Below are 16,678 nucleotides of genomic sequence, written 5' to 3'. Positions count from 1 at the left end.
TTTTAAAAAGAAGAGCTCTGTTCAGTCGTTTGGTTTGATGAGTCTAAATGATAAATGAGGAAACACAGCCTGTATTTGTTCGCACAGACAGTCAAACTCGTATTAGCGGAAGCTGTATTTTAAGCAGACATCCTTTATGAAGCGGACAGGAGCCAATGTTACAAAATTATACCTCATTGCTCAACCAACAAGCTTCAAGGAGAAATTTATTAGACAATAAATTTTGAAACGTTTAAGTTTGCTGTTTTGCTTGTTTTATCTTATTGTAGGCGCGTTTTTTTTATGAAGGATGTCTTCGTTGTAACCAGCAAGAGCAGGCATTTTTTAAAAAGCGAAAAGACCGTCTGCGCGCCGTTTTCACTGTGTAGTTGCTTTGAGAAGTCGTTTCTGCTTATTAAACTTCAAACCCACATTTAACGACAGTTTTTAATTTATCTAAACTTTTGTGAAAGCATGGATAGTCTAAATTCTGTCATCATGGAGTTTTTCCCATTTGGGCGTCACTTTCCGTGTTAACTCGGAACTCGGAGAATCCGAAGTCAGGCATGGGCTCCTGCCGAAGTTTATAGTGAAACTCAGAGATAGTGGGCAGTCAGAGCAGTGAATCTTTCGATCAGTATCGAGTAAGTCGCATTTTAAAGGCCTGGCAAAACCAGGAAACATGTTTCCAGAAACACCCGTAGCGTGCACATGTTTCCCCAATGTTTCCCAGTTTTGCCACACGGGAATCATTGTTTCCAGCGTCAATTTTCTTTCCAAAAAAACAAAATTTGCTTCTGCTACACAGTAGAAACATTTGGTATTTCAGCGCGGTATGGAAGCATGGTAAAACGAGAAAACAATTATGGAAACATGTTTCCAGCATGTTTCTGGAAAGAGAAGATGGAAAAATCGGGGAGGGGGGAGGGGGGGAATCACGACGCGAGCAAGCGGAAAGAATCGCTGGCGCGCCAGGAAGAGAGAATAATTGAAAGATTGTTCAGATGCCGGAAAGAATTAGGCTCCAAAGGAGATCTATCAAATGGGCGCGGGGAGCAATAGGAACTGGCTAGCCTGGCACACACTAACATGTTACATGAGTAAACTTGCCCCTCCCGAAAGAGTTCAGCTTATGTATTAATTAATGACATGTTTAATGACGCAATGGCGATAGAAACTTAGTTAAATTAATACACTGTATTAATACACACAAAGCAGTTGTAGGAGTAATGGCCTCTTAACACTCGTCAATAATAAAAGGGGGCAAAGTGGACAAGGGAAACTTAACAATAATAAACAGATGACGACAGTACTTGCCACAATGTGGCCAGAATGGGCTTTTTATATTTTTATTATTTAATTTTTAGTTACAATGTTAGCCATCAAGAGTAGTTCTGATGCAGCTCCGATGAAGGGCTAACGTTCAAGGGGGTGCTAAATTTAACTGAATGTAATGTTTGCCAAGGCTCTGGAAACTTATGCTATAAAAGCAAACACGTACGCGCTGGACGATGCAAAGCAAGAGTCAGAATGATGAATGTACCACATAACGGCAAGAGAAAAAAAAAGGGACCCTAATTTCTCTTGATAACAGCTAAAGCCCGAGAAAACGCAATTGTCACAAGAAGAAAATTTTCTTTATACAAGTTTCTATTATTCTTAACGGAATCAAAATACTGAGCTGAATTTCTCGGTCAATGCCAGAAGAAACCAAAAACGTAACAATCCTCTTAGCCTTCAAGGCACCAATTTTTCGTGCAATTCCTTACCTTCTTACCCCCCACCGAGAAAGAAATCTTCTCATTATCAAGCCTAACTGCTGGAATTAATCAAAAAGCAAATACAATGAAAATTTACTGTGTTGCGGTGTACGGTGACAAAATTTAGTCGAAAGCTTTCTTTCTTTTGATATTTATGTTTATCTAGAAGATGCATCAGTAGTTAATAATTTCGTTTTCTCGTCATTGCCTGCTTGATAATGAATTGAAAATGTGAGGAGAAAATGAAAGTTGAACATTGTCTCGAGAATTTTACAGCCGAGTAAAATCATATTTTTCTACTGACAACAGAAGCGACTTCTGAGGACTGTCTCGAAACCTAAACCAAGGTAACCAATACTGGCCCATTAAAACAAATGCAGCGAACGAAGTGAACCAAACAGAACTCGAAGCAAAACATGCCACCGACGTCAAGCGCGGGAAAGCATGCAACCAGGTGAAACAGTGAAAAGCGCGGGAAAACAGGCAACTAGTGCCAAACGCGGGAAAATGCGTGTAATCCATTTCTTTGCTCCTGATTGGTTATAAAAGCAGCATGTTATCTCTGAATGGTTACCGTACTTTGAGGGGGGGGGGGGGTTAACAATTAGACGGGTCAACAAACGAAAGCCAATGGAAACACATAACATTCCACACTCAATCGAAAACCGCTCGAAACAAAACAAAAAATCAACACATTCATAAAAAAAATAAATAAGTTTGCTGATATTGGACCACTGGTCCTTATGGTCTTCACGAAGTTTGTGTTCACCAAACTTCGCATTTCTTCTTTGGATTCATGTACGATCCTTCTTTACATTTGAACACATCGGCAAACTCTTGAAAATTGGACAAGGTGCCAATCACCCTGCGAAACAAAGCAAAGCAGTATTTCATTAAAGAAACCTCAAAAAGTGGAGAAAAATACTTCACACAGCAAATTTACCCTTTCGCCCTCTAACATAAATGAACTGAGTTTCAAGTCTCCCATGCAGGGTAGGGAGGGCAGACGGTTTTGTTTTACGTACCTGTATTTAGTAAGGGCGTGGACATCCTCTGTCACTGACAAGAATTCCGCAGCAGGGGTGGTGCGCGTACACTCTTTCTACAAGTGAAACATAACAAAGAATTGTATGATTTGTGTTAATGTTTGGTTAATTTGTAAACGCCAGAAAGTTTTCTGTAAAGATCTTTAGAAAACTATGGAGAAGTTTGTGTCAGAGTTTAAATTCTTTTGCTATCTATTGTAGTACAGGGTCAAATCACGACGCAAAGTAAAATGAATTGTATTAGAATGCAAGTTCACCAAATTATGATATAATTCAGTTGGCAAAGATGCAAAAACAAACAAGCAAAACACATAGCGCATTGCATGCTCTGGTTATCTGGTAAAACGCAGTGAAAAGAAAAAAAGTAAGCCTCGAGCTAAGGGGCCCATACTGCCTAAGCTTATGCCGGTTTTAGTAGCATTAAGGTCGCGGGGGATACCTACAGCATGAATAAATTCATGAAGCGAAATTTTGCTTGACCTGCATCTTTTAAAACGCTTATTTCTCGGCTGTTATGGGTGCGATTAAGCTCAAATTTTACAGAGACATAAAGAAATGATAAAAGCTTATGTATGTCCTCTTTTATTTGGTAGATTGTACTTAACGGCGATGTAATAGCCACGTTAGTGCCAAATTGGGAAGAACATGATTTTGTGGCAGAGTTTGCGGAACGAGTAGGAGACAGCACACTGTGATCTTGTCAAAAACTAATCAGTCAATATCTCTAGAGTGTCATAACAAAAGCGGATTTTTTAATTTAAAATTTGCCAGCAAGTTATGTCGGTTTAAATGCGCAAATTTTAATTTAATGCCTTCTACCTTTTTCTAAAAGCGCTCTTTCAAAATTCCGCCTCTGTTATGACACACTACAATATCCATAGTTTAACTATCTGCAGCGGCACGTCATGAAGGTCTGTATCCGCGCTGTATTCTCTGCCACAAAATTGTCGGAAAAGTCCAAACTTTGAGATTTCCGAAGGTGTCCCGATCAAAACACGATCAGTTTCCAAAGGAGAGATGTAATTATGGTAATTATATTCCACGCTTTTATGGTGAGAACAATGCGTTTTTATGAAGGACACGATTGTTTATGCCGAATATTATTGTGATTACTCTGAGTTGCAGAAACATTCAAAGTTGAATAAAAATAAGCTCATAGACTTCCTGCAATCTATATAAACGTATAATGCCAAGTGTCGTTTTAAATTGGTTAAAATATCAAAGAAACAGGATTTTTTTTTCTTAAAAAAAATCACGCGCACGCACCCATATTTTTATCCAGTCATGAATATCTCGTAAAGTCGTCGATGTCAGTCGTTGCACTTCGTGCATACGCTTTAAATAAATGCATAATGATGAGCCTAAGGTGTCCCCCGCGACCTTAAGCCGCTAGGAGTATTTCTACTCCTCCCTGGATATTTCGCCGGCACCCATTTATACACCTGGGTGGAGAGAGGCACTATGAGAGTAAAGTGTCTTGCCCAAGAATACAACACAGCGACCTCTGCCAGGACTCGAACCCGGACCGTTCGATCCGGAATACAGCGCGCTGAATAATAAAATTGATCTGTTGTTTACCTGAGCGTATCCAATGAAGAAAAGTTCTTTACTTGTCATGCCTAGCTCTGGTAAGACTTGCTCTGGCCCGTTCTTCTCGATAAACGAATTATAAGCCTGGGAAATTAATACAAACCATGTCAAACTATGAGAAATACAGAACAGTACAGCTAAGTTTGGCTTTTAAATTATATCCGATCTCAGAAGTCTATAACTGAAATATTATGCACGTCGACTGATTTACAATGTGAATATAACCGGGATATACTTTAGTCCAGTCCCTGAACTCTCCCTTCCGCACCCTGTATAGGGGATTAGGGGTTTAACCTAGGTGCACCTGGGTTCATTCAACCAATATATAGGGCGCGGTAGCGAGAGTTCAGGGACTGGACTAGGACCACTAAGAAATCTTTTAAAGAGCTTAGAGGTTTAATTCTAAATTTCCGTACGAGCATCCCCGTTCTTTCATATGGGTGATCCCCGGGGACTGAACTATCATAAGAATAATAACTTAAAATAATCTGAAAGCTAATTTGTTAGCTTCAGATAAGAAGACAATTGACATCTGATAGAATTCATTGAGGAAACGCTTTATTAGTGTTAATTACAGAAAGAAAGGTTCAAAGCGACCAATAGCTATAGAGGAGGGGGGAAGAATGAAGCGAGTCCGAGTGTGATATTTTTTTAAAAATATCTTATATAAAGCCAAGTCTGGTTATGTGGACAGCCGCTGGTCAAGTGAACAAGAACTCTAGCTTATTCCCTTGTTCTAAGGGTTTTCTCGACGTTGGAATTTAGGATGGAAAACTTTGACAATTAACTTAGAAATTAATGAGTTATATAAGTTAATTTAGTTTAGCCATAGTTAGTTAGTTAGTTTAGTTAGCCATAAATAGTGTTCCAATTAGTAAATTATTCCAGTTATTTATTTCTAATAACCCTCTAATAAAGTTGCCCTTATTTTTTATTTTATTCTTATTCTTACGTGGTAAGCCAGATTGACTCCTCCCAAGTCAGCAATGTTTTCACCAAGGGTTTTCTCTCCACTTATCTGTTTTTTAAATAAGAGCAAAAGTATAAACAGGCACAGTCTATCACGTGATATATCTTACATGGTATGCTAGATTCAGGCCTCCTCCGTCCGCCACGTTTTCTTCCAGCGTTTGAAGGCCGTTGATCTGGGTCGATTGTCAAAAGCATTCATGCATGATAAACAATGAAAAAAAAATCATATAAAAAATCACCACCGAATTAATTTGTACTTATAGAAGTTTGCCCCCCCCCCCAAGTAAGGTTGTGCAGCAATTTACAACGCATAACCACGTTCTAACGCAATTTTCTGATTGGCTTTATAAACCATTTTGGGTCGTCTTTCTTCCTCGACATTTAAACGAGCCCGCAGTTATTGTCAGGTCAGAGGTTTGATAAACATCTCTAACGAACCACATGGTTGTACGGTCACGTGACAATGTTAAGCGTTCGGGTACTGCCTTAGTACACCTGCTAAAAGGACTTACAAGAAAAGAGTAATAGTCTTGTTTCTTACTTACGTGAAATTTATTGAGAACTTTGTATTTAGAAAATTGCTCCACTAAACACTTTGCTTTCTCTTGAAACATCTTGATGGCAGGTTCACTCCAACGAGTTCTTTTCTCGATTATCTCACCGTTCTTATCGAATTTTCGTCCTGGCAAAGATAAAAGAAATGGTTTTGTTCTCCTTTATTAGTATAAAAATGCAATAAAAGTGCAGATGTAAATGGATACTGAGAAGTATAGCATATTGCAGAAGATTAAGGGCGCACGGCTGTTATCACGTGAAAACTCTCACCTGTCGTATCAAAACCGTGCGTAAGCTCGTGACCGAGCACGTGACCAATGGCGCCATAACTCAAAGACCTGAAACGAGGAAACACGTGATTTGACATTGAGTGCGACGTTTTAAGTGCGACGTTGAAGGAGCAATGCCACGATATTTTAGTTATTTTTCTGATTACTTTCAAATTGAAGGAAACCTCAAAATAAGAGGAGCTATTTATTTTGAGGTTTCCTTCAACTGACCTGTTCATAACCTACACGTTCATCCGATATGTATCTCCTTCATATTCCTTCAGTGTATACCTGGCAATGTATGGCCAATGTTCTTCCTCATTTTATGCCCCGGAACTCTACTGAACTTTCTTCCAAAGGAAATTAAATCCTCTGGATCCTTATCTATTTTCAAAATAGACTGAAGACGTTTCGTATTTTTTAAAAAAATCTAAATTTTACTTTTTTTTCTAGTCCATCACTGTGGTTATTATTTTTACATGTATGTATATTATCTGTAAGTGGACAAAAGCTTCATCATCATCATCGTCATCATCATCATCATCATCTAATCAAGTTGGCGGTAAATTGGTAAATCACTTTCATAGGTTACCTTGGCAAGTCGTTAGGGTAAAAGAATGGTTCCTGCAGAATTCCAGCTGGAACCACTATGGAGATAGAAAAAAGCAAAGATTTATCAGTTGAAGACATAGAGCACTTTTCAACTGAGTGTCGTAACACCAAAACCAAGGTAATCACTCTGGCCAATCACAAAGGACACAGAAAATCCAGTTAGCCAATCAAAACTCGAAGCAAATACATGTAGCCGGCACGAAACGCGGGAAAACGTGCGCGAGCGAATCACAATTGGTTTTGGTTTTACTTCTGATTGGCTGAGAAAGTGGCGCGAGTTTTTTTAGCCAATTACTAAGCGTAGTAATGCAAAACCAATTCCCGTGTAATCCGCCCTATGAACCATGATAAACGTGATGAATTCAACACAAAACTTCATTTAGCCCGTTCCGATTTAACAAACACATGAAATGTTCGCCCCACTTTTTATTTACATATTTATGAAACGTTTTGATTGGCGGAAGCATATGAATAATCTTAAGCAACCATATAATGATTTACCAAATAAAGGTTCGCGGGTAAAATGTACCTACCTATTTCATTCTTGGTTATGACGTAAAATGCGTTCACCAACTGTGGGACAGTGATCCACCTGTAATCATAGTCAAAGGAAAAAAAATTAATTTCAAACAACTCACAGAATTTTCAGTTTCAAAATAATCCGGCCCTATTTTACGTCGCATTTAGCTTTTTTACTTCCATTCTCCTTTAGGAAGAGGAGAAAAGTCAGAGAAATTGAGAATCTTTGTATAAGTATATGAAGAGTGAGCAATCCTTAGGCTATTACCTAACCATTGCTCGATCAAAGCGTCTGCTACTTAGCAACACCTCTGGTGAATTTAACCGAAGTCACACTGTTGCTGACAATTGCAGGAACAGTTAGTAAGTATGTTACCATTTCTGCCTTACTAACTTTCTATCATCTGGCTTGCTAATAATTGTTATTTTATTTGTATTTTATTTGTATATTATTTTTATTCGGAGATATTAACAGTATTCTGGCTATTTTTTTTTTTCGATTCGAAATTAAATAAGTTTTCAATTGATTGATTGACTTACTGGTGCCTGTCAACTGGGTTCCCCCATTTGTGATAAGTTTGGTAGTTAGAAAACCTGTCTGTACTGAGCACGTTCTCAAACCATCGGTTTTGTGTGATGTTTAGCTGAAAAAAAGTCGTATAAATTAAATCGCAAATTATACAAATAGATCCGGGAAAAATTTGAATGGAAAATCGCCTTTATGTTTTGAAAAAAGTATTTTCCGTAAAAAAATCTCAAACGGTAACACTGTTTCTACAATGTAAAAAAAAGGGGAAAAAAAAAGGGAAAAAAGTATTGACCTCCCCGGCGGGGAATCGAACCCCGGTCTCCCGCGTGACAGGCGGGGATACTCACCACTATACTACCGAGGAATGCGGTGATTGTGAAAGGCAAATAAAACAAGTTAACTCGTTTTATTGGAAGAATAAAGTGAAACAATTACCTACCATTTCATATCTGTCGGCGAATGCCTTCTCGTTCCACAAGTATTCGGGATATCCTACTTTATAAACAGCTGCATCGGCCTGAGAAAATATAAACGAACAAACAAATAAACAAAACGAGAATAACCGACGAAGTGTTTGTCGTTTAGGGCTAATTTATGCGTTACATGTTGTCGGCCCGATTTGTCAGCCAAGATAAATCGGAAAGCGTATTGTTATATGTACAAGCACTGCACATGTATTTTTTGTAATCAAATCTTTTTTAGTCAAAACAAATTGGTAGGTAATAGATTAGTTAGTTTGTTTTCAGTCAAAACACTGCAGGTATAATTTGTTTTTACGGCAATTCTTCTGCGAGTTGCTTTTATCTTTCTTAAAATCGGCCCCAACAAGCGACAAAAATATGTGGAGCGGTCACAGATTTTTCGGCATCGGCCAACTTGTAGGCCTGTCCCGGTGCTCGTAAAATGCTGAAAAGTTGCTCACTAGAATGCCAGGAGCTTGCTAAAAAATTGCTAAAAATCCAAAAAGTTGCTACTTAAATTTCTTGAGATTTTTTTATACATACGTTATCTCGGTCAAGAAAATATAGCTTGAAACTTTGCTTGAAAATATGGACGAAATTTTAGGATACTTTTAAGTCTAACAAAACCAAAAAGTAACGTTGTCAAGAAACAGGTCATGTGTTCTAAAGGTTTGTAAACATTCAAGAAATTTGCGTGTTTTCTATGAAATCGTTAACGTTTTCGTTCTTGATTTGTGCTCTGACCCCTGAAACATCTAAATTGCTCAAAAATTGCTTAAAAAGAGCAAAACTTGCTGAGGTTGCTAAAACCGCAAAAAGTTGCTCCAAACGCCAAAAGTTGCTCAAAAGTTGCCGAGCACAATCGTGACAGGCCTACCGACTTGTCGTATTGGAGTCGCGCGCCTATTGTATCGCAATTCACACGCGCCGACTCGCTTCCCGATTTGTCACATGCACGACCGATAAATTGACCCGACAAATGGTAGCGTTTATGACTTCTTCATCTTCGTACCAATGCAACATTTTAATCAAACAACATTGTCTTTGCTTACTTTTTCTTTTACGGCTTGGACTGTCTGCTCGTCGATCCAGCCCACCCCCGCCACACGGTCCTTAAATGCCCGAATGATGCCTTCCATCATGACTTCAACCTTGAAAAGAAACTCTGAGTAGTTACATTGACAATAGAGGATGCGAAGAAAGCTATTCGAAATCTCTTAAGCCTGGTTTTCACTAGCGACGCAAGCACAAGCTCAAGGATAAGAACTCTTATTTCATTGTGAAAACGGCTTTGACTCAAGCAAAAGCATAAGCGCATTGCATTTTGATGCTTTCGCTTGTGCTTGCGGCAAGCACAAGAACAAGGATAAAATTTTTTTCCTTTTTGCGTGATTGCGCTTGTGCTTGCGTTTGTGTTTGCGTCGCTAGTGAAAACCAGGCTTTATACATCAGTAACCTCATCTACTCTTTACTCTAAAAAATTTGACCAAACTTTGACGTCTTTTTTGAGATTTCCAAGTGTAGCTCTACCCGCGCTTATCAACGTTATAAATTATTTGCTAAGACCGCTAAAAGTAACCTTTTTAAGTTCTCGTTTTTTATCAGAATTGTTCGTGACCTGAATAGCTTACCAGGGTCTGTTTTTCAAGTGAAGCTTGTAGCCTGCACCGTTTCAAAAGTAGGTTAAGGCGTTTTCTTCGCATAGATTAGCCCCCTCCCCTTTCAGATCGTTCTCTGTGTTATGTTAAAACAATTAAACGGTTCGCTCTCGGTTTCTATCAATAGAAGCAGTGAAGTGTCTTATTGTTTTAAAAATATTCATTTTCACAAAAAAAAAATTCATCATATGAAGTTATAATTTAGTGACACAATAAGGATGAGAAGCCGAACAGGTGGATTTTCTACCTTTTCTTTGCTATCCGGACCGAATGCATTTCTGATGAACAGTGCGCCAAGCATTGGACCTAGAACGTTGTTGGTGTAGCTAAAACATACATCTTCTCTGCTCTTCTTTGTTTTACTTCCAAGAAGTCGTTTCTTGAATTCTTGATGTACCGCGCGGAATTTGTAAGAGAGAAGAGGTACCTGGTCTTTAATTGAACGCCACACCATATACGTGGATAAGATCCTAAAGACAAGATACCATTTACTCAGAGCAGTTCTCACTTGAGTGTCGAAAGTTATTCTCGTTTGCTTTGGCTTTGCATTACTACGCTTAGTGATTGGCTTAAAAAAAACTCGTGCCACTTTCTCAGCCAATCAGAAGTAAAATCAAAACCAATCGTGATTCGATCGCGCACGGTTTTCCGCGCTTTGTGCCGGCTTAGAGCAGTTTTCAATTCAGTGTCGTAAAACCAAAACCAAAGTAATTACTCTGGCCAATCACAAAGGACACAGACAATCCAGTGAACCAATACATGTAGCTGGCACGAAGCGCGGGAAAACGTGCGCGAGCTAGTCACGATTGGTTTTGGTTTTACTCCTGATTGGCTGAGAAAGTGGTGCGAGATTTTTAAGCCAATCACTAAGCGTAGTAATGCAAAACCAAAGCAAACGCAATTTACTTTCGACACTCAAGTGAAAACCGCTCTAGTGCATTTGCTTCGATTTTTCATTGCTTCACTAGATTGTCTGTGTCCTTTGTGATTTGCCAGAGTGTTTAAAGAGACACTGTCACGGAGATTTTAATGCTTTTCAGTAAAAAGTACTAAAATCGGCGAACAGGTCTTCTCATATATGAAATGTACCTTGTACATTAAGATGGAGATATAAAGTAAATTGTTGTTGAAGAAAGAAGGGAGCCATAATAATTTTTAGGTGTTTTCCAGTCCACAATTCAAGGACAAAACTTGAAAAAATCTGCCTGATTTTTCAAGTTGAGATCTAAAGTTTCTGATGGTATATCATACAAATATCACTTGTTTATCGCTTCAGTACACTTGCATAGTGATTTTTAACAAAATTGGACCATTATCCGTAGTTTCCATATGTTTTTAGGCTCTTGAGTTTTTGAAGTGAAACTGGTAATAGGAAATAACCCTCACTTTCTATGTCTTTATAAACTAATAAAAATCATGGCATATCATTTCGCTCCCTCGAATGTCTGATGAAACCCCCGCGTACGGCTCGGGTTTTCAACTTACTTCTTGTCCGTCTTGCGCAGTAGATCCAACATATTTTGTAAATAATCATTTGCTAGTACTACCACCATGTCATCTTTTGAAAGATCTGGCTTCGACAGAACCTTCCGTAAATGCTCCAGCCAAGGAAACTAACAAAAAAAATTATCGATAATGTTACAGTGGCTATATGCACCTTGGTGTAAGCTAATTTAGTAGTCGATGAAAGAGTCGTAAGAATAATCAATAAAATTTAATTTAATGACATTCTTTTTAGCTTGCTCACTAAACTTCTTAGCTACCTTATTATAAGAAATTAACGCGTCATGAAATTAACGCGAATTCCAAACATTCGCGTTAATTTTTGTTAACTTTAATTTCCGCACCGTTAATTAAGTAGAGCGTTAATTTCCATGACCTTAATTTCCATTATTTTGGCCCCAATTTCTCGTAACAGTCCAGACGTTCTTAACTCCAAGGAAAAAGCATTATTTTATCAGGGTGGAAATCTGCCGCTATCCCTGATACTGCAGAGAACGCTCGAAGTGGGAAAAGTACCACAAACGCGTACATAGTACGCCTACAAGTGTTCAAATAAACTTGTTCCTGTTGTTAAACGGCGCGTTAATTTCCTTCATTTTGAAATGTTACCCCCTCTTTCGCGTTAATTTCCTTTATTGGGAAGTAACTTTTCTTTCACGAGTAAAGCATGAGCCCGGGTTGCGCTTGGACCGAAGTGGCTTACACTGCCGGAGCTTATTCCGGTTTCTCAAGCATAAAATGAATAATAGTGTTGTTACTCCCTTGTAAATTAAAGAAATGCTAGGGCTTCGCATGTTGCCCCCCTCCCCCCTCCCCACAAGCATTTGTCAAGTTGCCCTAACGGTTGACGGATATCACTTGTTCTCCTGGAGCTTTCTGGGTGGAAAGGCGATGTGAGAGTAAACTGCCTTACTCAAGAACACAACACAACGATCCAGGCTAAGTTTCAAACCTGGACCGCTCGATCCGGAGTCCAACGCCCTAATAATTAGGCCACTTTGCACCCTTAGTAACTGGTATTATAGGCCTGTAATGTGTGCTAAGGGCTTAGCAGATTAAGAAATAATAGACATTTGAAAGGCTTACGTCTGGAAGAGCATCTGCTAGCTTGCCGATCGGAATACGCACGTACTTTTTAGACACTTTTGGAACCCAATACTGAAAACAAAAGAGAATCAGTTGAATACAGGAAGGTATTCAATTTTACTGTAAAATACAATAAATGTGATTCTAAAGTCCGTCTTAAAGGATAAAGGATGGACGGCATTCTTTTAAGTTTTACTTACCAAAGCAAGATTACCCTCAAAAAGAAGTAATTCTTTCATTGCTTGTTTAGCGTCTTTGTTGTCAACCCCTGCGAGGCTTGTAATGATTGACATGTATTGCCACACTTGCCTTAGAATCTGAGAAGATAATGATAATAATAATGCTTTTCTATACGCATTTTCCGTATGTACACAGTTGAATTTCGATAACTTGAACCCTCAATAACTCGAACCTACCGTTACCTTGAATCTGTTCCAATTCCCCTCCAGGTTGCTTTCTTACTACAGTTAAATCCCGATAACACCTAGTCCAGTCCCTAAACTCTCTCTTCCGCGCCCTTTATAGGGGTTAAACCCAGGCGCGCGAAGAGAGAGTCCAGGATTACTTGCATGCGCATGCTCACAACGGACCAATCAGAAGCGAGAAGTGTGGCGTCACTTTCTTGGGACGCCCGCGCTAGGTTAAAAATGCTCGCTCAAATGACGAACTCAACTACGCGACCGAGCGCGCGAATAAATGCAAGAAAAAACTGTGCTAAATTGCATCAAACCAATTTACAAACAGCTACAAAATACAAGGAATAGTTGACGGATGGCGATTTGTGTTTTGGCCGTTAGCTTTTAGTAGACATGACTGGAAAGTTAGGCTTTTTAAAAGTTATTCCGGTGATCCTGTTTTAGTTACACGTTCGCGTAGTTGAACTCGTCATCCGTGTGCGCGCGATTTCAAAAGTGCTGCCAAATATGGTTTTCCCCCCAATTTTGGGGGAAAGACTGGCGAATGCGCATGCAAGTTATCCTGGACTCTCTCTTCGCGCGCCTGGGTTCAACCCCTATAAAGGTTCGAGATATCAAGAGTTCGAGTTATCGAGGGTAAAATTAGTAAGAAAACAACCTGGAGGGGAATTGAAACAGGTTCGAGTTAGCGGGAGGTTCGAGGTATTGAGGGTTCGAGTTATCAAGTTTCAACTCTCAGTTATTTTAAGACCTGGAGTACGTCAGTACTTCTGCTCACAAAAATACTAAGAGTCAGATTAGATTTCTAGATTATCATCTCTCAAAAAAGACGTTTCTGCACTTAAAAGCAACTTTGTCTCAACTTTTACCTTTCTGCTGGTGAAATAAATGATTTGGGGAAGGTTCAATGTCGCTTGATCGATCTGAAAGGAAACAGGAAAAAAAAAACCTTGTTGATGTCATGCTTACGTCATTCATCCACATAATGATAATGTTAATATCACTAAGATAAGCCGATCAGATTCTTAAGGTGCAGATGAGATGTGCAGAAGAAGTAAGCGCAAGCATCCCTTGTCTTTCTTTGAGACAAAGATCACATCATAGAAATGATGTTTGAACATTAGCATTCTCTAACAACATAAAATACAAAACAAGTTTAACTTTCACGTACTATAGGGGTTTATAAACGGAACGGGCATAGGTTTGGAATTTTACGGTATCTGTGCAGGGATAAACCTCTGAAATGACTACAGGCTGCGACTTTAGATTTGAACCCTCCCTCCCGTCCGGTAAGCCACCACCTTCTTTCTGTAGCATTAAGCGGCCAGGAGGATTTCTACTCCTCCCTTGATGGGATGCAAGTCCATCTAGGCTTTTATAGATTGTGCTCCTAAAAGTGGCATATTATGCTACTAGAAGTGCTCAAAATGTTGCCAAATTATGCAAAAATTATGCCAGAATTCCCAAATTATGCTTCTGATTTCCGAAATTATGCTCACAAAATGACGTAGATTCTATACATAGAGGTGCGCAATAACGACACCAAATTATGATGTTTTTTAAATAAACTGTTGTTGTAAATTTATTTGTGTTTATGGCAGTTTATCACGGCCGTCAGCTGTCCAAATTAGCTGCTCGCATCTCTAAACCGTTTGTAAAATGCCTCCAACGACTTAACAATCACAATTGTATAGCTAAAAACAAACAAACTACCTAAATTTCATTTATTTCTGTAGAAAGTACACCATATTTACTACATTTTATGAATTTATGCTCCAAAAAGTGCTAAAAATTGCTAATTATGCCGTGGCAGTGCTCGTTTCACAAATTATGCTTTTTAGCTCCAATTATGCCAAAAATTATGCTAGCACAATCTATAAAAGCCTAATTCCATCGCAGGGTTACCATCAGTGGTAAATTCGCCGGTACTCATTTATACACCTGGGTGGAGAGAAGCACTTTGAGAGGAGAATGTTTTGCCCAAGAACACAACGCATTGTTCCGGCCAGGGCTCGAACCCAGACCGCTCGATCAGGAGTCCAGCGCGCTAACCATCAGGCAACCGCGCCTCCCGACCACCTCTCATAAACGACCACATAAAGCTTAACATCATTTGGAGTGGGCTTCGACTGCATATCCCGGCGTATCCAATCGAACAAAATCGAACATAAAATCAATCGAACCCAATCGAACACCAATCGTTCGAAGAGGTTCGGTAATCGAACAAAATCGAACATCTATTTTGCTGTGAGTTCGATCTTCGAACCAATCGAACACAATCGAATTCAATCCGACTCTATTTTTCTGGAATCTGCAAATCACGCAGGACTAATAAGGGGGACGGTGCACCGTCCAGATGTCCGCAATATAAACAAACAGGAGTTAGTTATCGAACGTTCAATTGAGTACGATTGTCGACTGTTCGGTTATCGAACAGTCGATTTTGTTCGATTGTCGACTGTTCGGTAATCGAACGTTCGATTTTGTTCGATTGTCCACTGTTCGGTAATCGAACGTTCGATTTTGTTCGATTGACCAAATTTTATTGTGAGTTCGATTATGTTCGATTACCGATCCCAATCGAACGATTGGTGTTCGATTGGGTTTGATTACGGAACGTTTGATTGGATACGCCGAGTGTATATATACTCACAAGTATAACATATTTTTTCTCAGTGGTACCATGATGCTTGACAGGATCCTGGATCACATTCACACTAAAGAACACTTCCACTGGGTACTTCTTCTGCAGATCAGCTAACACGTCGAAGAAGCTCCACTCTTTAGCGTTCCATTCATTGGCTAGAGACCAAGATCCCAAACTATGAATATAATTCAAAAGTGGCTCGTTTCCGAGACCATCAATCTGTTTCAAGTTCAAACATGAGCGATAAAAGTTCTTAACTTTCATTAGCGTTTCGGTATCGCCCGGTCGGTCCTCAGCCAATGTTTCCTTCATAATCCTCTCATTGTTTTTCGATAACTGTGTTATCCTAGAGAATTGTAAATGGCCTTTAGGTACCGGGTTGTTCTTTATCCACTGGCCACACGCATATTCATAAAAATTATCGCACGGGTCCACCGTATTGTTGCGAACTTCTTGTATTAACTTTGAAATCTTTTTACAATTATCTGACTGGCAGATAGTTTGCTTGTTATCATTTGAAGTAATTGGCTTCGCTGGATTCACTTGTAATGGTGGTGCGCTTCGAACAGGCGGGTTATCTACAGGCAAACTAGCACATGAAACTAAAACGAGGAACACGAGATTTAAAACGAAAACCTTTAAACTGTTATGTCCAGTGATCGCGACAATTCCATCTTTGATCAAATTTCCTCTTTCCATATCGGCGTAAGAACGTTTACCAGTGTGTAAGAAAAGTTGTTATTTCACGGTCATGTCAAGAGCTTTGTCGTTAAATCTTTTACGCGGAGAAGAATCAAAGTTACATTCGCTGAACTTGTGACTTTTTGGTGTAAATATCTGCTCTGTGATCTTTCTTGACTGAGAGAGGTTGTTCAAGTGATTACGGAATATGACCGGTACCTGTTTCGGAAGTGAATGTCTCTTTTTTGCCACCTGCTACGAGGCGAGAAGAAAAATGCCAAAAAATCAGGGCGAATTAGAATCCACGCGTGGGTTGCTCAAAGACATGTTAAAACTAGAAAAGGTTTGAAGAAAAGTTTTAGCCGTTGTCGTACGATCAAATTAAAAATTAAGAT

At 39.2% G+C, this 16,678-nt stretch overlaps 2 protein-coding genes and 1 non-coding gene across 3 annotated transcripts in view; 1 reads left to right on the top strand and 2 right to left on the bottom strand.

Annotated features, from left to right (window-relative positions):
• LOC144662320 (uncharacterized) overlaps positions 1-16,678 on the top strand; it is a 62,177-nt gene that overhangs the window by 19,193 nt on the left and 26,306 nt on the right. The gene's annotated exons all lie outside the window — the stretch shown is intronic.
• Positions 1,306-16,490, bottom strand: LOC144662315 (endothelin-converting enzyme homolog). The gene is made up of 17 exons (XM_078523102.1): positions 15,609-16,490; positions 13,825-13,878; positions 12,740-12,856; positions 12,540-12,611; positions 11,436-11,563; positions 10,198-10,420; positions 9,345-9,443; positions 8,271-8,348; positions 7,843-7,946; positions 7,317-7,375; positions 6,764-6,818; positions 6,173-6,240; positions 5,893-6,029; positions 5,328-5,393; positions 4,364-4,459; positions 2,765-2,841; positions 1,306-2,604 (listed from the first exon to the last, which is right to left on the bottom strand). Exons 1-17 carry the CDS (start codon positions 16,299-16,301, stop codon positions 2,505-2,507), a joined length of 2,226 nt encoding a protein of 741 aa, XP_078379228.1. The 5' UTR covers positions 16,302-16,490; the 3' UTR covers positions 1,306-2,504.
• On the bottom strand, positions 8,124-8,195 carry Trnad-guc (transfer RNA aspartic acid (anticodon GUC)). Its single transcript has one exon. It is a non-coding gene; the product is annotated as a tRNA-Asp (tRNA).

This window comes from Oculina patagonica, chromosome 8 (assembly GCF_052425735.1).
Source record: "Oculina patagonica isolate OP01 chromosome 8, crgOcupat, whole genome shotgun sequence".
NCBI classification, from domain to species: Eukaryota; Metazoa; Cnidaria; class Anthozoa; order Scleractinia; family Oculinidae; genus Oculina; species Oculina patagonica.
Note: the sequence above shows the minus strand (reverse complement) of the source record. Positions and strands in the feature narration are given on the sequence as shown.